Genomic DNA, 22,853 nt, shown 5'->3' with positions numbered 1-22,853 from the left:
CAGTGGGGATGGTGTGTTCAGCTGTGTTGCTTTTACGCCAAACATAACGTTTTGCATTGTTGCCAAAAAGTTCAATTTTGGTTTCATCTGACCAGAGCACCTTCTTCCACATGTTTGGTGTGTCTCCCAGGTGGCTTGTGTTTCAAACTTTAAACAACACTTTTTATGGATATCTTTAAGAAATCAGTCAGTAGCCTCGTGTATACCTGTCACCCTAACGAGCCGGGCTCAGCTGTCACACATATGAATTATGCAAAAAGTGTGTGTGTGTGTGTGTGTGTGTGTGTGTGTGTGTGTGTGTGTGAACAGCCTCAACCACCCCAGGCGCAAAGTATTTCACAGATGGGCTTTTCTCTCCACCGATTATGCTAAACTCACAGCCTCCTCATCCGTTCTCTCTCTCTCTTCCTCTCCCTCCCTCTCACTCTCTCTCTCCCTTTCTATCTCTGGTTCTCTCTCCTCTTATGAATCTTTGAAATCCAATATTTCAGCGCGGCAGCAGCGCGGGTGGAGAATCTGGCCCATCAAAGCAGTAATGTAATTACAAATATAAATCTTAAAAGAGTTGTGCATTACTGACATTCCTACAGAAAGCTGTATGTCATGGCAACAATCTACCATATCTGACGGAACGAAAGGGAGAGTAGCTGGGAAATACATACTAGGAGAATAAGAGAGAAAGGCAAAGTTGAGAGATCTACCGAGAGAGAGAAAGAGAGAAAAAGTGAAAGACAGAGATAATGTAGTGAAACAGAGAAGTAAACTCCTCTCTCTATCTGCTATGGCAGCTGGTCTCTCAGGCCTCCTGGATACGCACTGCTGCCTTCTCTCTTTCAATATGCACACTAACAATAGTGCTCTAGGAAACCTCTCTCTCTCGCTCTATATATATATATATATTCCAGTGGTAATGAATGAGAAGATTTCCAAAGGACTCTGGGTAAACCACTATCTTTAACCTGCCTCCACACAGCCCCGCCCGCCACATCTCAAAGACGCCAGACGCCGGCGCTGGCCGCTTGCTCCTGTCTGTTTGTCTGTCTCCTCCTGCCTTGCATCATTAGAACAGAGAGAGAAGTGTCCAGACTGGTTGTTACAATTCTGCCACCCAGGCTACAAATTGTTAAGGCTAGCAGTGCAACACAGCTCCCTATAAATCCCCGACCCACCCACCCACACACCCACACACACACACACGATGCTGGTAGAGAAGCAGAACACGAATACTATCACACTATCAGTGAGTGGGAACAACTTCTTCTCTTCCTCTTCTCCTCTCCGTTCATCCCTCGCTTTGCACAACAGCGGGGGAACATGCATTGCAAATGGGAGAGGACTCCATCTCATCCGTGCGGAAATGAAACATGGCACATCCTCAGGAAAGGATTTCTGACCGTCAAATTGGTGTCAATATACGGCCCAATATTTCTCACTGTTCCCTGTCCAACCAACGAGGCCGATTAATGCAGACGCGACTGATGCAAGTTACACACACACACACATACACAAACGGATGCGCACACACATGCACAGACACGCACTGACACACATAAACGTCATCTCCGGAAAGAGCCTGTCCCTAACCATATTAGCTACTCTGATGACGATTACTGGATACAAGCAAGCTGACTCATATAATTGTTCAGTATGTCCCGTATAAGGGCAATTCGAGCCCAGCAGTACAAGTCAGTGGAGCATGGTCCCTGAGCCATTTCTGAAAGTAGTAACATGGAGATATCGACATTAAATTTCACACGATCGTTAACCATGACCTTCACTGTGTCAGTGTAAGCAACAACATTTACCCTTCTTTACCACAACACACAAACACACAAACACACACACACGACAAACCGCAAACTCACCCTTCAGTGGGTAGCCGCAACAACTATTGAACTGGACGAGCCAAACAACACACCAAAGTCCTTTCATCGACCTCGCCCTCATTGGTCTTTATAGTACATCTCACATGACCAGACACAACCCCCAAAGGAGAATGGGGTAAGAGGCCCCTTTAACCGACACACAGGTCCTCAGCTAGTGGTGGGCGATGGTGAGATGAGACCATGAGCTGAAGTAGAGAGTAGGGTTTTTCAGATGGAAGACTGTTGTTTGAACCTGATCTTTTCCAGTCAGACACTCAGGCTTATGTGTGGTTTGAGGTGAGGTTGTCTTTCTGCTGTGCAGTTTGTGGGTAGAGAGAATGGATTCTAGGTAAGTTGTACTCCTACTAAAAGGCAGGGAGGCAAACCCCTGAAGATACAGTTACAAGGCACAGGTCTAGGATCAGCTTACTCTTTCCTAATCCTAACCTAAACCATTAAGGGTGAGAAAGACCTAAGATCAGTGTCTACAGGCAACATCCTCCTAATCTGAGATAATCACTGCATACCCTGCCAACAGCTCTTCCCTGTGGATCCCCGGAGAGAGAGAGAGAGAGAGAGAGAACGTGTTTTAGCATGGGTAAAATCTCTGATGGGGAGAATACAGGAGAGAGGGACCGGCTGAACGAGGGTTCAAAAGTCTCCCCACTATCGTGACAGAAACAGAGAGTGTTTTGATAGGCCTGATGCAGAAATCACCCTGCAACCCAGATGAATTAAACATAACATGGAAGAAGGAGCTGAGAGGAGGAGATGAGAGAGAGTGGCTGCCAGCACCCAGCAGTGTGGGGCATACATCTGTACTGCTAATGAGGGAGACAACACACACACACATGCACGTCCGCACAGAAGCATGCGCGTAGGCACACGCACGCAGGGATGCACACACACAAACACACACATGCAGTAATGAGGACACATCTTCGTCTCCATTTTCCCTCCATCCCTCTATCCCACACTAACCGGTTACCTCAGGGGAGGCTCTACCTGGCATATGAGGAAACATCTCTGTGATAATAATAACTCAACTCCCTCCTCCTCCTAAACATGTACGGTTGATCCTCCCTTTTCCTCCTCCCTCATTCTTTCTCGTTCTTTCTCTCTCTCTCTCTCTCTCTCTTCCTATCTTTCTCTTGTCTTCGTGCGGCTCTCTTCCTATCTTGTTCTTGTCTTCGTGTGGCTCTTCCTATCTTTCTCTTGTCTTCATGTGGCTCTCTTCCCATCTTTCTCTTGTCTTCGTGTGGCTCTCTTCCTATCTTTCTCTTGTCTTCGTGTGGCTCTCTTCCCATCTTTCTCTTGTCTTCATGTGGCTCTCTTCCCATCTTTCTCTTGTCTTCGTGTGGCTCTCTTCCTATCTTTCTCTTGTCTTCGTGTGGCTCTCTTCCTATCTTTCTCTTGTCTTCATGTGGCTCTCTTCCCATCTTTCTCTTGTCTTCATGTGGCTCTCTTCCCATCTTTCTCTTGTCTTCGTGTTGCTCTCTTCCCATCTTTCTCTTGTCTTTGTGTGGCTCTCTTCCTATCTTTCTCTTGTCTTCGTGTGGCTCTCTTCCCATCTTTCTCTTGTCTTCATGTGACTCTCTTCCCATCTTTCTCTTGTCTTCGTGTGGCTCTCTTCCCATCTTTCTCTTGTCTTCGTGTGGCTCTCTTCCTATCATTCTCTTGTCTTCGTGTGGCTCTCTTCCCATCTTTCTCTTGTCTTCATGTGGCTCTCTTCCCATCTTTCTCTTGTCTTCGTGTGGCTCTCTTCCTATCTTTCTCTTGTCTTCGTGTGGCTCTCTTCCCATCTTTCTCTTGTCTTCGTGTGGCTCTCTTCCCATCTTTCTCTTGTCTTCGTGTGGCTCTCTTCCTATCTTTCTCTTGTCTTCATGTGGCTCTCTTCCCATCTTTCTCTTGTCTTCGTGTGGCTCTCTTCCTATCTTTCTCTTGTCTTCGTGTGGCTCTCTTCCCATCTTTCTCTTGTCTTCGTGTGGCTCTCTTCCCATCTTTCTCTTGTCTTCGTGTGGCTCTCTTCCTATCTTTCTCTTGTCTTCGTGTGGCTCTCTTCCCATCTTTCTCTTGTCTTCGTGTGGCTCTCTTCCCATCTTTCTCTTGTCTTCGTGTGGCTCTCTTCCTATCTTTCTCTTGTCTTCGTGATGCTCTCTTCCCATCTTTCTCTTGTCTTCGTGTGGCTCTCTTCCCATCTTTCTCTTGTCTTCGTGCGGCTCTCTTCATTTCTTTCTCTTGTCTTCATGTGTCTCTCTTTTTAACCCCCCCTCTCCCCCCCTCCCCCCCTCTCCTATAAGACATATGCGTTAGCCTAATAATTCACTTGATTACGATCCATTACATACATGCTTCTGGCATACAGAAGCCTTTCTTCGCTGTGCCCTAACCCTCCATCCACCCGCAGGCATCATGTGGGTAGCCCATCCATGCAGTTAATATGGTGAGGGAGAATATCTACCGGGTTTATAATGAGATGAGTGCTTCTTGGCTCAACACGTCAGCTGATTATAATGATTATTAAACTACCAGAAACCTGTGGCATATAGTTTATCAGGATGTGAAAGCAGGAGCCAGAGCCAGCCTTTTTGTTGTGTTTCACATTGGAAGGGAGCACAGAGGCTGTGTAGCCATTGGTCATGTGCCGTTTTAGTTTAGAAGTGGGCGGGTGAGTAATGGTGGTTTTTGGTGGTTTTTTCGACTCTAAACTCAACGTCAAGAGTCCTCATGTCAACCGAAGATGTTTTGGCCTCAAGATCTCTGGATGCTTTAGGTACTTTACATTTGACAGTTGGTCTGAGATTTGATCATTTGCCTGTGCTTTTTTATTGTCCTAGTTGGTCATTCGCAGTTCTTGCCTGCCTCGGGCAAGTTTCAAAACCATCCAAACCATTGCACTTCTCCTCTAAGCCCTACTATCATTAGGCCAAGGGAAGATATTTAATCACAGAGTTACGAAACACCGCAGCTGAAGAAAACACCTTTTTTGGAGGAGCTCCAAACTAAGTGGCCCTCAGTCTGAACTTGACAAAAGCCTCCCGTTCCTGTTGACTTCTCCTCTTCCTCTCTTTCCTCTCAAGAGGAAGTCTTTTGATTATCTTCCCCAGAACAGAGTAGAGCAAGGGAGGGAGGGAGGGAGGGAGGGAGGGAGGGAGGGAGGGAGGGAGGGAGGGAGAAAGAGGGGAGGGTGGAAAGAGATAGAGAGAGAGAGAGAGAGAGAGATGGGCAAAGGGAGAGGGGGAGATAGAATGGTTTCCTAGAGCACTATTGTTAGTGTGCATAATGAAAGAGAGAAGGCAGCAGTGCGTATCCAGGAGGCTAGAGAGACCAGCTGCCATAGCAGATATACCTCCTCTGTTTACTGACTTTAGCAGACACACACACGACACAACTATCATAGGCCGATGAGGTAATGTCGCATTTCTCACAAAGGCCTAATGGCCTCGCTGATTTCATTACGGTGTGACTGTGGCAGAGGAGCGAGATCTGCGGGTCCATACATCTGGTGATGTCAGTTAGTCTAATGCCAGCATTTTAAAATGCATTTAGAGTGAATTAAAAGGATGCATTTACAATCACAGCCGACACCGCATGGCTTAATGTTCTATTAATCCTCCAATGGCTATCTGATAGCTTCTGGTCACCTGGGCTGAGGAAGTGTTCAGTGTGTGGTGGCCCGGCAGGCAAGCGGCAGACAGAGAGCGATGCCTTAAGTCTCCCCGAAACAGCTGTCTGAGATTTCCGGCTTATTGAACTTATCTCCAGGTATTGATTGCTCTTCTAACGTTGTGAGTGGGGGGAGGCGGTAGGCCGCACATACACGGACAGACAGAGGTACGGGGGGGGGGGGGGGGGGGGGGTATTTTCTGCGAGCGGCAGCAGCAAATGAAGCGTCCATTCAGTTTCAGTCTCATCAGTCTCCCCTGTCCAGCCATCCGGTGGCTCATCCACAGTTTGAGGCTGTGTAATACTGTTAATATGGGGACAAAGCACAGAGAGGGAATAGTAGACTGGAGATGAAGGTCAGAACATTGGGAGACTTTAGTTCTGCAGGGTTGCCAATGTACCTTATTTTCTTCATATGAGCGACTGATTGAAGTGTACAAAGGCTTGTTGAAGTAATTATCTTTTTGTTTTCTCATGATTTGTCTGCTCTCTCCCTTACACACAGCGTTGTATATCCCTCTTCTTACTCTCTCCATCCCCCTCCCTCCCTCTCTCTTCCCGCTAACTGGCTGTATAGCTGTCATGCTAGGGTCAAGTTCTCTCTCTCTCTCTCTCTCTCTCTCTCTCTCGCTCTCTCTCATGAACACGAGGGAGACAGAGAGCTGGTTTCAAACGCAGGGCACAGCAGGTGTTTAAAATAAAGGACCACAGGAGGAGGCAGGTAGCTGGGTCCAGGGGCAGGCAGCAGGTCATACACAGGGGGACCAAACGGCAACAGTACAGGCAGGGAAAAGGCTAGTAACGTCGACCCGGGAAATGAGGCAATAGGTGAATGACAGGAATTTCGAAGCTAATGTACAGGCAGGGAATAGGCAAAAGGTGTCATTAGTGAGGCAGGCAAAACCTTTCATACACGTGAGGAGTAAATTACAGGAAAAACAGCTCTGAAGAGAAGTGTGTCAAAAAAAAACAATACCTCACAAAGATGAGGAGCAAAGAACTGAACTAAATAGTGTGTGAATGACATACAGGTGTGTGAACAGGTGATCAGAATTTGGCTGATTGGGATCTGGAAAGTGAGCTGCATTCAGGGGATCTATGTGTTTGAGAGTGTGAGTTGGAAGCAGACGTTACACTCTCTCTCTCTGTCGCTCTCTCTATCTCTCTCTGTCTGTCTCTCTCTCTGTCTCTCTCTCTCTGTCTCTCCCTCAAAGCGAGCAAAACAGTTATTTATTCTGTAAAAAAGGTCTGATTTTTAAAAATATTTTTGTTTACAGACTAAATGACTTTTTTGCTTGCTTTGAGGACAATACAGTGCCACTGACACGGCCCGCAACCAAAACCTGCGGGCTCTCCTTCACTGCAGCCAACGTGAGTAAAACATTTAAACGTGTTAACCCTCGCAGGGCTGCCGGCCCAGGCGGCATCCCCAGCCGTGTCCTCAGAGCATAAGCAGATCAGCTGGCTGGTGTGTTTACGGACATATTCAATCAACCCTTATCCCAGTCTGCTTTCCCCGCATGCTTCAAGAGGGCCACCATTGTTCCTGTTCCTAAGAAAGCTAAGGTAACTGAGCTAAACGACTACCGCCCCGTAGCACTCACTTCCGTCGTCATGAAGTGCTTTGATAGACTAGTCAAGGACCATATCACCTCAACCCTACCTGACACACTAGACCCACTCAAATTTGCTTACCGCCCCAATAGGTCCACAGACGACGCAATCGTAACCACACTGCACACTGCCCTTACCCATCTGGACAAGAGAAATACCTATGTGAGAATGCTGTTCATCGACTACAGCTCAGCATTTAACACCATAGTACCCTCCAAATCAAGCTCGAGACCCTGGGTCTCGACCCCGCCCTGTGCAACAGGGTACTGGACTTCCTGACGGGCCGCCCCCCCAGGTGGTGAGGGTAGGTAACAACATCTCCACCCCGCTGATCCTCAACACTGGGGCCCCACAAGGGTGCGTTCTGAGCCCTCTCCTGTACTCCCTGTTCACCCACGACTGCGTGGCCATGCACGCTTCCAACTCAATCATCAAGTTTGCGGACGACACTACAGTGGTAGGCTTGATTACCAACAATGATGAGACGGCCTACAGGGAGGAGGTGAGGGCCTTCAGTGTGTGGTGTCAGGAAAATAACCTCACACACAAAACAAAGGAGATGATTGTGGACTTCAGGAAACAGCAGAGGGAGCACCCCCCTATCCACATCGACAGGACAGTAGTGGAGAGTAGTGGATAGGGTAGTAAGTTTTAAGTTCCTCTGCGTACACATCACGGACAAACTGAATTGGTCCACCCACACAGACAGCGTTGTGAAGAAGGTGCAGCAGCACCTCTTCAACCTCAGAGGCTGAAGAAATTGGGCTTGTCACCAAAAGCACTCACAAACTTCTACAGATGCACAATCGAGAGTATCCTGTCGGGCTGTATCACCGCCTGGTACGGCAACTGCTCCGCCCACAACCGTAAGGCTCTCCAGAGGAAACAACGGATCACCGGGGGCAAACTACCTGCCCTCCAGGACACCTACACCACCCGATGTCACAGGAAGGCCATAAAGATCATCAAGGACAACAACCACCTGGGCCACTGCCTGTTCACCCCGCTATCATCCAGAAGGCGAGGTCAGTACAGGTGCATCAAAGCTGGGACCGAGAGACTGAAAACCAGCTTCTATCTCAAGGCCATCAGACTGTTAAACAGCCACCACTAACATTGAGTGGCTGCTGCCAACATACTGACTCAACTCCAGCCACTTTAATAATGGAAATTGATGTAAAAATATATCACTAGCCACTTTAAACAATGCTACTTAATATATTGTTTACATACCCTACATTACTCATCTCATATGTATATACTGTACTCTATATCATCTACTGCATCTTCCCATCTTTATGTATACATGTATCACTAGCCACTTTAAACTATGCCACTTTATGTTTATATACCCTACATTACTCATCTCATATGTATATACTGTACTCTATATCATCTACTGCATCTTCCCATCTTTATGTATACATGTATCACTAGCCACTTTAAACTATGCCACTTTATGTTTATATACCCTACATTACCCATCTCATATGTATATACTGTACTCTATATCATCTACTGCATATTCCCATCTTTATGTATACATGTATCACTAGCCACTTTAAACTATGCCACTTTATGTTTATATACCCTACATTACTCATCTCATATGTATATACTGTACTCTATATCATCTACTGCATCTTCCCATCTTTATGTATACATGTATCACTAGCCACTTTAAACTATGCCACTTTATGTTTATATACCCTACATTACTCATCTCATATGAATATACTGCCGTGTCTTTACTATCATTAAATTGAAGACTTAGTTTTTATCAAAGATTCCCATAATTAGTCTTATGCGATTAAACTGAATAATCATGTAACTGTAATTAACTAGGAAGTTGGGGCACCAAGGAAAGTATTCAGATTACAAAGTTATAATTTCCCAATATAACCTTTCAGATATTTTCATAACTGATCAATAGTCTTCTGATTAATGATTTATTTACTTTACCTCACGTTAGTCTCATTCCAAACGTTGTAAATTGTTGGTTATCTGCACAAACCCAGTCTTCACTATGAGTCATCCTTACATCAATTGTCTCAAATCATTTATTTATTACTAACTAAGTAATTCATGGAAATGCATAAACAAACAAACATGGTAAAAGTGGTTACATGAAATGATAGGAAAATGAACCGGCATGTTGGCTTGTTAGACAAAGGGGAAATGGGGGGGTCGACTAAGAAGTCACTACAGAGTTAATTATAACAATTAAAATGCTAATCCTTTACACATGAACTTCTCACTCATCCGGGAACAATTGCAATCAATATATATATATTTACGCTCAGTGTGTCGTCTTGATCGCTGGTGAAAAGTTTGTGTCTTTCGTAGAATTGTCCACCTCTCTCCATCTCTCTCTCTCGGTTAGAGGGGATAGTTCAAAGTGACATTCGTTATAGAATGGATGTTTCGGCAGTTGTCGTTCTTCGCGTTCAATGATACTGAATTCCTAGCTGCAGATTAAGAGTTTAACCACGTGGTATGGTATGGTTAAAAGATTCAGCAATGGTCTACAACCTTTGTCCCCCTCCTAATGGAGAAAGTTGGGTTTTATTCGGAATGGCAGAAATGGTCTGCCCCAGGATGTCTGACCCTAACTGGGTTCAGGGGCGGTCCTCTGATTTAGTTCAAATCCAATTCCCTTTTGAGTTTTCCTTCATTAAACAGTCCGAAATCACATTGTAAAATTGTGTAAACAGTATCATACTCACTCATTCATCTTATACAACAATTAGATGTAAACCTCATATCTGAGGCTATTAAAAAACAGCGTTATGGTAATGTGGCCATATCGTCTCCCATGACGTTCCCAAGTTGTGACAAACGGACCAGTTCGTAGCTGGATTCTTCACCCATCTTTTACACTTACTCCGAAATTTGTTCGTACCTCAAGTTCTGTGAGGTGGAAGGATTTCCTTTGTCTCCATGAAAAACTACTCTATAACTGTGTGTCCATGATGTCTTCTCAGAAATGTATGACCTCTGACCACAGCAGCCTAGTTGAAGGAGGCAAGGGGGAGGCAGGGAGAAGGGTTGCTATACTCAAAGAGGCCAACGTCATGATAATACTGTACTCTATACCATCTACTGCATCTTGCCTATGCCGTTCTGTACCATCACTCATTCATATATCTTTATGTACATATTCTTTATCCCTTTACACTTGTGTGTATAAGGTAGTAGTTGTGGAATTGTTAGGTTAGATTACTCGTTGGTTATTACTGCATTGTCGGAACTAGAAGCACAAGCATTTCGCTACACTCGCATTAACATCTGCTAACCATGTGTATGTGACAAATAAAATGTGATTCTCTCTCTCTCTCATGTCTTCAAGGCTCTGAACTAAACACGCTCTGCTCGGTTTTCCTGCAGACGATAAACATAATAACACTGAGATCAGAGGTGATGTGAAGCTCATTCTAGCTCATATATGAATACGATTTAGATTGTATTTCATTTGGCCTACAGGTCCAAAAAACCTTACACACAGCATTGTATATCCCTCTTCTTACTCTCTACATCCCCCTCTCTCCCTCTCTCTTCCCGCTAACTGGCTGCATAGCTGTCATGCTAGGGTCAAGTTCATCATCTAGCCGTTATTCCTTGCTAGTTAGCCCGGGCTGGTTCCCGTAGAGACGGCGTCCATCTTGTCCTGAGCAGTCAGAGCTAGAGCAGCTGGCCCTGTGAAGACGGGCTGTAATGAGATAGCTCTTTCCAGCCTGGTCATGTCCTTTCCTCGCGGCTCTACACACACACACACACACACACACACACACACACACACACACACACACACACACACACACACACACACACACACACACACACACACACACACACACACACACACACACACACACAGACTCCACGGCTCCACGTCTCAGGACCTAATTGGTTTTGGCTCTTCTGCCCTCTCCATAGAAGGGTACTGGAGAGCCTCGTGTAGGGTGGCCCCGACCAAGACCACAATATCGTCAAAATATAGGAGCTGCCACTACTGCACTGTAGCTCAATAAATAACTTTTTGTTAGGGTAGGAAAAAATGAGTGGATATTGTTCTATTTCTCTGCCCGAGTTCTTTGTCCAGCGTCCTGTGCTTTTGTGGATGAGGATTAAAAAAAATACTGTTATACAGGACGCTAAGACTGAGACCCGCTACACTGTGAATTTCCAGTTTCAATGAACGTAGCACTACCATGAGGGTTGTAGTTGGATCAATACAGTCAATATCCTCACCAGTGTTCTAAAGTGGAAGTGTAGCAGTCCTTTGTGTATGTTTTCTTTCCTTGCTAAAGCGGGGGATTCTCACTCCACACTGTCAGGGGACAGGGTAGTTAATAAATGATCATAAGAACACATCAATGACATTCAACCACGCTCTACAGACAGACACACTGGAGCTGGGAACAATAGAGATGATTTTGGCTTGATGTTCAACACTGAACACGGATGAAAGCTCTCTGCTTGTATCCCTATGACTCATTTGACAGACAACAATGAAGTGTAGAGAAGAAAAGAGGAGAGAAGAAAAAAAATACACGCTTCTAGCTCTCCGTCCATCCATTGGAGGTTTTGGGGAGATTTTCTGAAAAGTTCCATTATCTAAAAAAAAAAAAAAAAGTATATATATTTTCTAAAAGGTTTTGCAGTTTTAGTTGAATGTATTCTGTCAAAGTTTTACCCCGGTGTGAAAGTGAAAGTACAGGCTGTATTCCTTCCTTCCCACGCATGGAACTACAATTAAGGTTTCTCATAGACTGAAAAGGAGGGGACCTTGGAAATACTTTCAGGAATAAAAGCGAAGAGATGAACATTGACGGCGAAGAGTGGAGACCTTATCAAGCTTTTCATTAGACCACCCGAGGATTCATGGAGGACAATGGAGGTGACCTGCGTAGTGGGAGGCACTATGTGTCATGTCATACTACTCTGTGCTCTGTTCTAACAAACCTAACAGAATGGTAAATCTAAGCGCAGGTGGGAGCGCTGTAGGTCCAGGGTTTGTGTCAGAAATATTTTAGCTATTTTCACCATCACAATTATCGGCGCACTTGCTGGCGTTGGCGCGAAAGGGATGTGTTTTGATGAATAAACAAGCGGGTGGGTGTGTCGAGGCGTGGCCTCTCACTGGCCAATCAGAACGTGCTTCATGGCGAAATATGTGGTTGCTTCAAGTTGTGTATTTTTGGTCTTTTATGGATCGCCTTGGAATCAACTCCAATTCCAATGTTAGTCAGTTATAGTTTATTAAATGGCTTACAGAAACAAAATAACACAATGTAGACCAGGTCCTTTTGACCAGGGCCTGTAGGTGCACTATATTGTGCCATTTGGGACGTTGGCCTAGACTATCCTATTCATCAGAGCAGAAATGGTGGGACACACATGTCCTCGGAAGCTGCAGGGTTGCCAACGTACCTCATCTTCACATGAGAGACTGATTGAAGACGTAAAGATGTCTTTTGATATCTGTCCTACAAAGTGTTCAAAGACTTGTTGTGGCTATTTTTCTACATTCACTTCAGCTGCTCATTGAAAACTGAATCACAATAGCAACTGAAATGAGATTTTCTCGGGCCAATAACAGTCCCTAAATGTGTTACTTCACAGAGCGTTGTCACAATGACTTACAGTACTAGAGGGGATGTTGTTGGTAGGCAACCACAGAACACGACGTTTCTAGATAAGAGAGGCACTCAGTCTGAGTTGAGAGGATGAAAGAGACACTAGTCTGTTTGATATCTTGCTTGCATTCCGAGTCAATCCCTCCATGGTGATGACTGATGACTGATGACTGATGACGGACCAGGGCGAAAAGGAGAGAGAAACAGAGAAGAGCAACACAACAGGGAAAACATCATCGACGTTGAGACAAATCTGAAGCATCATGTTTTTGGACTAAGAAAATAGGAAATATCCGCAGCATACTTACACGTTTGAATAAATCCAAGCAAAGTCATTCAATGGCCTCTGGATAGAATCAAGCGATAACACAACGTCTGAAGTGGGTTGCATAATAAGTAGGTGCTCGACATGAGACAAACCATGCCTCCTGAACGACCCCCTATTCCCTAAGTGTGCACTACTCTATAGGGAATGCACCATATAGGGAACAGGGTACCATTTGGGACAGAACCAGAATGTCCTTTAGATGACTGTGGGCTGTAGGGTGTAGAGACTCAAGCTGAACAGAACAGGAGAACCGGTATCAGATGCAGTCCGCACGATGTAGCATGTGATTGCTGCTACAGGTACGGTTCCTTATTGTCTTCCTTCCCCTGGATCTGCAATGCACCACCATCTGGGTGTGCATGTGTGTCTGGGTGTGTGTATGAGAGTGAAAGCAAGAGAGATAGGTAAAGAGACGGGAGAAAAGGAGAGAAAAAAGAGACGGGGAGTGAGAGATAATGAGAAGATAAAGGAGAGCGGGAGAGGGGCAGAGAGAGGGAAGGGAGGAGATGGAGGGATAGCGCTAGGAAGTGCGCGAGCAGGAGCTGCTCTCTCCATCAGCATGAGTTTCTGTCGGAGTCAGAGAGCACATCGATAACACCTGAACACTGGAGGGAAGGAGGGATACACACACACACACACACTGGGGGTCAGTGGAGGGGTCATCCAAGTGTCCAATCTCATGCTGCTGAGAAAGGTTAGATCCTCTGCAGGGTTCTGTGAGGAAGGATCATTAATACGTGCACCGGCCAGTGTGTGTGTGTGTGTCTGCATGAGATATCTCCACGCCTGGTGTGTGTTTTCCCTAGATCGTTCTGAAACCTCACTACTGAATTAGGCTCTTCCTCTCGCTGGATTGATTTTCCGCCTGTGTCGGTAAGCAGGGGGATCGGGCCTATTGGATCAGCACAGCTCCTCTAAGTTGCATTTGATTGGTATGGATCCCTGGCCCCTGCTGCGGCCATGTCAAGGGCACTGTGGATGGTCCGACTCAATGCCCTCCTAACGGGTGCAGATGAGCTCCATACTAAACTACAGCAAGGAATAGAAGTGTGCTTCTACTGACGCACACTGACTTAAACTCTCTCGTCGTCCCGTCGCTCACACACACACACACACACACACACACACACACACACACACACACCTAACTTTATCCAATAACATCCGTAACCTTGCTATGCCAGACATGATGTAGTATAAGAGGCTGTAGCTGAACAACACAAAACAACATACGTCTACAACATTATCTACATCGGTCGCCAGCAAAAAACACATTCACTCCTCTGGTATCATTACTATTTAACCTCCTGTTCAACTCCAGAGGGGCAGAAATCGATACCAACATGCTGCTTCTCTGTGTAGTTAGCTTGAAAGCATCCCGTCGAGTAGCCCCGGGCCTGTTGAAGACGAGATACTAGATGTAAACAACATCAACAGCCCTACAGAAATTCATACTGTGGCCTCTCGGCATCGAAAAACCAGCAGCAGTCAATAGGAAGAAGATTTACTGATCTCTAGTAAGTAGTCTGGTAAAGTGCAGTTTGTCAGGCCTTGCTCTCTGCTCCGTGGCCTTCGACATTCATCTCAGTCAAGTGGGCAATGACATTTAGCTCTATTAAAGGAGGTTACTGTCTAAAATGGTGGTGAAGTACTATGTTAGCCGTGTGTTTAGTATTCATCAGGGCTAGAATGGCCATAGTAGGACTTGAACCTGAAACCTTGTGTTTATCGGCCCAATAGCTTATGGATTTCTATTTCTATGAAATCTATGGATTTCACATGACTGGGCATGGGCGCAGCCATGGGTAGGCTTGGGAGGGCATAGGCCCGCCCACTTGGGAGCCAGGGCCACACGCTGGGGAGCTGGCCCAGCGAATCAGAATTAGTTTTCCCCCACGAAAGGGCTTTATTAAAGAGAGAAATACTCCTCAGTTTCATCAGCTATCTGGGTAGCTGACCAGATGAAGCTTGTTTACACATTGCCTGAGGTTGTGAGTCCAGTTGGACGTACTGGCATATTCTCTAAAACAACGTTGGAGGCGGCTTATGGTAGAGAAATTAACATTCAGTTCTCTGGCAACAGCTCTGTTGGACATTCCTGTGGTCAGCATGCCAATTGCACGCTCCCTCAAAACTTGAGACATCTGTGGCATTGTGTTGTGTGACAAAACTGCTAATTTTAGAGTGGCCTTTTATTGTCCCCTGTACAAGGTTCACCTGTGTAATGATCATGCTGTTTAATCAGCTTCTTGACATGCCACACCTGTGAGGTGGATTGATTACCTTGGCAAAGGATAAATGCTTACTAACAGGGATGTAAACACATTAGTGCAGAACATTTGAGAGAAATAAGCTTTTTGTGCATTTGGAACATTTCAGGGATCTTTTATTTCAGCTCACGAAACATGGGATCAACACTTTACATGTTACGTTTATATTTTTCTTCAGTATGGCTATGGATGCTACAGTATTTACAATATTTCATTTGTATTCAATCCATGTGGATTTTGCTGAAGCCACTGGAGTGGTAAAGTGTTGTTCAGTGTCTGTGATTGGACGACAATGCCACTGTATGAATACAATTTTGACCTGATGCACTTACAGTCTTAAAACTGCCTCGTGGACGCAATTCATTTTGGATCGATCAACACAAATTATGCAAATCACGGGAGTTGAATGGAAACACAACAAATGAGCAGGCGGCGAGATGAATAAATAATACCATAACCAAAAGAAGCAGAAAATACATATTCAAATGAACTGTCTAATGTTATTTAGTGGGAGATGTACCGCCTACTTACAGTATGCTCTTCGGGGGCCGAGAGGAACAAAACAGTCAAATAAGCACACCACTCATAAAAACAAGTTTAAAGCATTACTGGAGTCTCAAGTCAAGCTCCAAGTTGTTTACCATCTGCAGCAAGCACAAAGTGTTGTAACTATGTTAGGAGAAGGGGATGGATACCCAATGGCACCTCTAGTTAAATAGCTCAACTGCGTAATGTACAGTGCATTCGGAAAGTATTCAGACCCCTTCATTTTTGTTCATATTTTCTTACGTTACAGCCTTATTGTAAAATTGATTCAATTAACTATTTTGCTCAGGTGGGAGCGCTGTAGGTCCAGGGTTTGTGTCAGAAATATTTTAGCTATTTTCACCATCACAATTATCGGCGCACTTGCTGGCGTTGGCGCGAAAGGGATGTGTTTTGATGAATAAACAAGCGGGTGGGTGTGTCGAGGCGTGGCCTTACACACAACACCCCATAATGACAAAGCAAAAAACATTTCATTTTATTATTCAGACCCTTTGCTATGATGACTTGAAATTGAGCTCAGGTGCATCATGTTTCCATTGATCATCCTTGAGATGCTTCTACAACTTGATTGGAGTCCACCTGTGCTAAATTCAATTGATTTCTCATGATTTGGAAAGTCACACACCTGTCTATATAAAGTCCCACAGTTGACAGTGCATGTCAGAGCAAAAAACCAAGACATGAGGTCAAAGGAATTGTCCGTAGAGCTCCGAGATGGGACTGTGTCGAGGCACAGATCTGGGGAAGGGTACCAAACACTTTGTGCAGCATTGAAGGTCCCCAAGAACACAATGGCCTCCATCATTCTTAAAATGAAGTAGTTTGGAACCGCCAAGACTCTTCCTAGAGCTGGCGCCTGGCCAAACTGAGCAATCGGGGGAGAAGGGCCTTGGTCAGGGAAGTGACCAAGAACCCGATGGTCACTATGACAGAGCTCCAGAGTTCCTCTGTGGAGATGGGAGAACCTTCCAGAAGGACAACCATCTCTGCAGCACTCCATCTATCAGGCCTTTATGGTAGAGTGGCCAGACAGAAACCACTCCTCAGTAAAAAGCACATGACAGCCCACGTGGAGTTTGCCAAAATGCACCTAAAGGACTCTCAGACCATGATGAACAAGATTCTCTGGTCTGATGAAACCAAGATTGAACACTTTTGACTGAATTCCAAGCGTTACGTCTGGAGGAAACCTGGCACCATCCCTACGGTGAAGCATGGCGGTGGCAGCATCATGCTGTGGGGATGTTTTTCAGCGGCAAGGATTGAGAGATTAACAGCAAAGTACAGAGAGATCCTTGATGAAAACCTGCTCCAGAGCGCTCAGGACCTCAGACTGAGGCGAAGGTTCACCTTTCAACAGGACAATGACCCTAAGCACACAGCCAAGGCAACGCAGGAGTGGCTTCAGGACAAGTCTCTGAAGGTCCTTGAGTGGCACAGCCAGAGCCCGGACTTAAATCCGATCTAACATCTCTGGAGAGACCAAAAAAAATAACTGTGTAGCAACACTCCACATCCAACCTGACAGAGCTTGAGAGGATCTGCAGAGAAGAACGGGAGAAACTCCCCAAATACAGGTGTTCCAAGCTTGTAGCGTCATACCCAAGAACACTTAAAGCTGTAATTGCTGCCAAAGGTGCTTCAGCAAAAATGTCTAAACTAGGTTTTTCTTTGTCATTATGGGGTATTGTGATGCCATTATGGGGTATTGTGATGTTATTATGGGGTATTGTGATGCCATTATGGGGTATTGTGATGTCATTATGGGGTATTGTGATGTCATTATGGGGTATTGTGTGTAGATTGATGCGGGGGGGGAAAAAACAATTGAATCCATTTCAGAATAAGGCTGTAACGTAACAAACTGTGGAAAAAGTCAAGCGGCCTGAATACTTTCCGAATGCCCTGTATAGAATATTATGCACACATAATAAGGCACAAAATAGATTAATGTAGCATGGCCATTAGCAGGAAAAGGAAGCAGGATAAGTTAAGATAATTAGCAGAGAAATATGAAGAGAGTATTAGTAGTATGAACTATTTCAGTAAGAGCCAGTAAAGGGAAGTATCACTGAGGAGGAATAGCATGGGTAACCCTACGCACTCTGTGGGAGGACTGCTCTCAGAGAGGATGGATCATGGCTCATGGAGGACACTAGGGGGGGAAAAAAACGGGGCAAAACGTCAATCATTTCACTAACTACTTCATGAACTGCCCTGTAGTCAAAGCATAATGAATGTTCAAGATGTCCTCTGATAAGGAGTGGGGAGAGAGCAAAAGGAGGCAAAAGGAGGTGGCTTTTGATGAGGGAGTGGTGTGTGACTCGAAGTTGATGCTGATGTTGTGGATATGGCTAAGAAGAGAGTGTGTGTGTGTGTGTGTGTGTGTGTGTGTGTGTGTGTGTGTGTGTGTGTGTGTGTGTGTGTGTGCGTGCGTGTCTGCGTGTGTGTCTGCGTGCGTGTCTGCACGCGTGCGCCCGTGCTCTACTTACCATTAAAGTTGACAGCTCTGATATGGCTGAGTAGTTCCTTGCCATCGATGTTGGCCATCTTTGGGCACAGGCCTGGGTATCCATAGCAGAGTTCCCGGTGCATCCGGTGCAGGGCATGGGCCATAGCATACACGGCATCCATCACAAACTGCACCTTCCCCTCCTGCTCGTAGCTCGAGTCCCGACCAACCTTCTCCAGACCTGGGAGAGAGACAGATGGACAGTTAGCTACACTGTGGGTGGAAACATCCAAGTGTCTATTTGGCAAAGATGCTAAATGTATAACATTACATTATAATAGCATTTTCGTGAGAAAAAAAAACACTGACCTTGGTCACACTCCTTTCACACAAACACAAACATCTGTCACATGTTGTTTTATTCAGTTGAGCGCACACACAGTGACACACACACACACTGACACACGCGAGCACACATGCGCACACACACACGGAAAACTCGCTTTCTTTCTAATGCAGTTGAATATGTGCTTATGTAACTGATAGCATCATTAGCATAATTAGCTCATAAAGAGGCGAAAAGCACAAACTCCTTGATGCATAAACATGAACATCTCTAATTTATTAGGATGCCTTTCCACCATTTTCATCAACGTTATTAAAGTGGAACTGCAAAAGAAAATGGAAAAAAAGGAATATCAGAAGCAACTAATTTTTATTGAATTCTTTCAGCTTTTAACTCAGCGTTTTACGCAGTACAAGCCCTCGGGCAAAAAAAGCAAAACATTTGTAAATAAAAAACTTGCCCGGGCTAGGTGAATTAACAAGAGTCTTCAATCAATACGCGTGTCTGTGTGGAATTAATAGGCTCAGGAGAAGGAAATCCATTTCAGTTTTATAACGGCTTCCACACAGCAGGCAAGTCTCACGTGAAGGTGATGCATTAGCAGGAGCAGGACACACACAAAACACACACACACACCTGGTTATTCTCTATGAAGGATACGGTCCAAATTACAGTAACAGGGGACGGAGGCTGACTTCACAAGAGACCAAACAACTAAGAAGGACATTGTGGGCCCACTGGAGCCATCATAGAAGTCAGTCCCAATAGTTAAAAGCCACTCAAATCGACAGGACTCAAATCCGAAGTCCTGCTTCCCCCACGGTCCGGAGCCATTCCACTCCTAGGTAATCCCACCAGGTATAGGCACTGACTGTAGAGGAACTGACTCAGTTTATCCCAAATAGGATCTGTGAGCTTATCCTATCGGAAAGAGCTCCCAGTGCCTTAGAGCTTATAACATGAATAAAGAAGTCCACTGACATAACCCAAGCCAGTAAAGAAACACTGGGGACAGGCGCTGAGCCATCAGACTCAATCTGAATTCCATCCTGGCTTTGGCTTGACACGCTGGAGCGATAGCTACTGTATCGCTACTAAGCCCCAGACACACTGTCCCGCTGGTATAACGGATTTTGGAGCCAGGCGCAGGAATACACAATAGGGGTTTTTAATACACCCAAAACAAACATGTGTACAAAAACACTGGGCTGTTCCCAAACAAAGGAGCGAGGGTAAACCTCGTTGAACGACACGGGACAATACGCAGGATAACAGCTGCACCAACGTATAGGTACTCACACCACCAACGGACATGGGAACAATAACCGACAAAGAGAGAGGGAACAGAGGGCACATATACAGTTGAAGTCGGAAGTCGGATGTCTACATACACCTTAGCCAAATACATTTTAACTCAGTTTTCTTCACAATTCCTGACATTTAATCCGAGTAGAAACTCCTTGTCTTCGGTCTGTTAGGATCACCACTTTATTCTAAGAATGTGAAACGTCAGAATAATAGTAGAGAAGGATTTATTTCAGGTTTTATTTCATCACATTCTTCACATTCCCAGTGGGTTAGAAGTGTACATAAACTCAATTAGTATTTGGTAGCATTGCCTTTAAATTGTTTAACTTGGGTCAAACATTTTGGGTAGCCTTCCACAAGCTTCCCACAATAAGTTGGGTGAATTTTGGCCTATTCCTCCTGACAGAGCTGGTGTAACTGAGTCAGGATTGTAGGCCTCCTTGCTCGCACACGTTTTTTCAGTTCTGCCCATAAACCTTCTATGGGATTGAGGTCAGGGCTTTGTGATGGCCACTCTACTACCTTGACTTTGTTGTCCTTAAGCCATTTGTCACAACTTTGGAGGTATGCTTAGGGATAATGTCCATTTGGAAGATCAATTTGCCACCAAACTTTAACTTCTTGAGATGTTGCTTCAATATATCCACATCATTTTCCTACCTCATGAGGTGGAGGGACTAGTGAAGTGCACTAGTCCCCCCTTCAGCAAAGCACCCCCACAACATGATGCTGCCACCCCCACAACATGATGCTGCCACCCCCGTGCTTCATTGTTGGGATGGTGTTCTTCGGCTTGCAAGCGTCACCCTTTTTCCTCCAAACATAACAATGGTCATTACGGCAAAAAGGTTATATTTTTGTTTCATCAGACCAGAAGACATTTCTCCAAAAAGTAAGATTTTTGTCCCCATGTGCAGTTGCAAACAGTAGCCTGGCTTTTCTATGGCGGTTTTGGAGCAGTGGCTCCTTCCTTGCTTAGCGGCCTTTCAGGTATCTTTACAATGTCCTTTGCTGTTGTTCTGGGATTGATTTGCACTTTTCTCTACAAAAGTACGTTCATCTCTAGGAGACAGAACGCATCTCCTTCCTGAGCGGTATAATGGCTGTGTGGTCCCATGGTGTTCATACTTGTGTACTATTGTTTGTACAGATGAATGTGGTACCGTCATTTTCTGGAATCTTCCAAGCTGTTTAAAGGCACAGTCAACTTAGTGTATGTAAACTTTTGACCCACTGGAAATGTTATACAGTGAATTATAAGTGAAATAATCTGTCTGTAAACAGTTTTCGGAAAAATTACTTGTGTCATGCACAAAGTAGATGTCCTAACCGACTTGCCAAAACTATAGTTTGTTAACAAGATTTTTGTGGAGTGGTTGAAAAACGAGTTTTAATGACTCCAACCTAAGTGTATGTAAACGTCTGACTTCAACTGTATAACATACTAATCAGGGGAAATGGGAACCAGGTGTGTGTAATCAGACAAGACAGTCCTGGGGTTGATGATAATGAATCCCGTTCAGTGAAGCCTAGAAAGCCGGTGACGTAAACCTCCTGAACTGGTGAACAGAATGAGCATCAGTACCAGGGGGATCTGTGACACACACAGCATAAACCCTACAGTCACACACACACACACACACACACACACACACACACACACACACACACACACACACACACACACACACACACACACACACACACACACACAAACACACACAGCAGGCTTATGGTCCAGCCAACCATATAGCCAATCACCCTGTTGAGCTGCTCAAAAAGAAAATGGCATCCATCTCATCTCAGTCCCCAGAGAAGACTACACAGGGTGCATCCTATTCCCTATATAATGTACCCATAAAGTAGTGCACTATATAGGGAATAGGGTGCCATTTCTGGCGCAGGCATGGAGGACTAGATACCCTCTGCATTCCCTCTACTGACTTACAGGGGAGGGTTGGTGGAGCTACTGCCGTTACAGAAAACAATGCTGTTACATTTCCTTCGATTGCATCATTACAGTTGAATCCCCCCTAGCTGACTGGCTGGCAAGGTGAGGTACAGCAGTTGTCATGTCTACTGTCTGTCTGTCCCTGTCTGTCCCTGTCTGACACACAGGAGATCCAACCCTGGGTCGGCAGGTAGCCTACTGGTTAAAGCGCTGGGCCCGTAACCGTAAGATTGCTGGATCGAATCCCTGCGCTGACAAAGTAAAAATCTGCCATTAACCCACTGTTCCCCGGTAGGCTGTCAATGTAAATAAGAATTTGTTCTTAACTGTCTTGCCTAGTGACACACTGTCGCTCACACATACTGCAGCCATTCCATCACTGTCAGCTCAGACAATGCCAGCCCTGCTAAATTAAATTTGCCCGTTCTGCTATGCTTTAATAATCTGGAAGAACACAGGCGGAAGGCAGGGAGAATTTACATAGCTCATTGTGAATGTGTAATAATAAGCCTGGCTGTAGAGGCAGATATTTGTTCTCTTACAAACTAGCACACACACACACACACAAAGAAATGTACACACATAAACAGCATGCTAACAGTTATCGTAGACTTCCAGTCATTGTGCTAAGGCTAGTGGGTTGACGCATCACTTGAGTGGGTTGAGTCACTGACGTGATCTTCCTGTATGGCTTTCTTTCTCTCTCTCTCTCTCTCTCTCTCTCAGAGGACCTGAGCCCTAGGACCATGCCTCAGGACTACCTGGCCTGATGATTCATTGCTGTCCCCAGTCCACCTGGCCGTACTGCTGCTCCAGTTTCAACTGTTCTGCCTGCGGCTATGGAGCCCTGACCTGTTCAGCGGAC

At 45.3% G+C, this 22,853-nt stretch overlaps 1 protein-coding gene across 3 annotated transcripts in view; it reads right to left on the bottom strand.

The window, feature by feature from the left end:
• Positions 1-22,853, bottom strand: part of LOC110490742 (metabotropic glutamate receptor 8) — a 319,290-nt gene that overhangs the window by 32,097 nt on the left and 264,340 nt on the right. For 2 of the 3 annotated variants that reach the window (XM_036944571.1, XM_036944570.1), the window contains exons 7-8: positions 18,424-18,624; positions 18,036-18,086 (exon numbers count right to left, since the gene is read on the bottom strand). In XM_036944571.1, the coding sequence (XP_036800466.1) occupies positions 18,036-18,086; positions 18,424-18,624 (252 nt within the window). The remainder of the gene's footprint in view (positions 1-18,035; positions 18,087-18,423; positions 18,625-22,853) is intronic. The other variant, XM_036944572.1, reaches the window with a different exon arrangement.

The sequence above is a fragment of the Oncorhynchus mykiss genome, chromosome 15, assembly GCF_013265735.2.
Source record: "Oncorhynchus mykiss isolate Arlee chromosome 15, USDA_OmykA_1.1, whole genome shotgun sequence".
Taxonomy (NCBI): domain Eukaryota; kingdom Metazoa; phylum Chordata; class Actinopteri; order Salmoniformes; family Salmonidae; genus Oncorhynchus; species Oncorhynchus mykiss.
The sequence above is the reverse complement of the archived record's forward strand: the minus strand, read 5'-3'. Positions and strand labels throughout refer to the sequence as shown.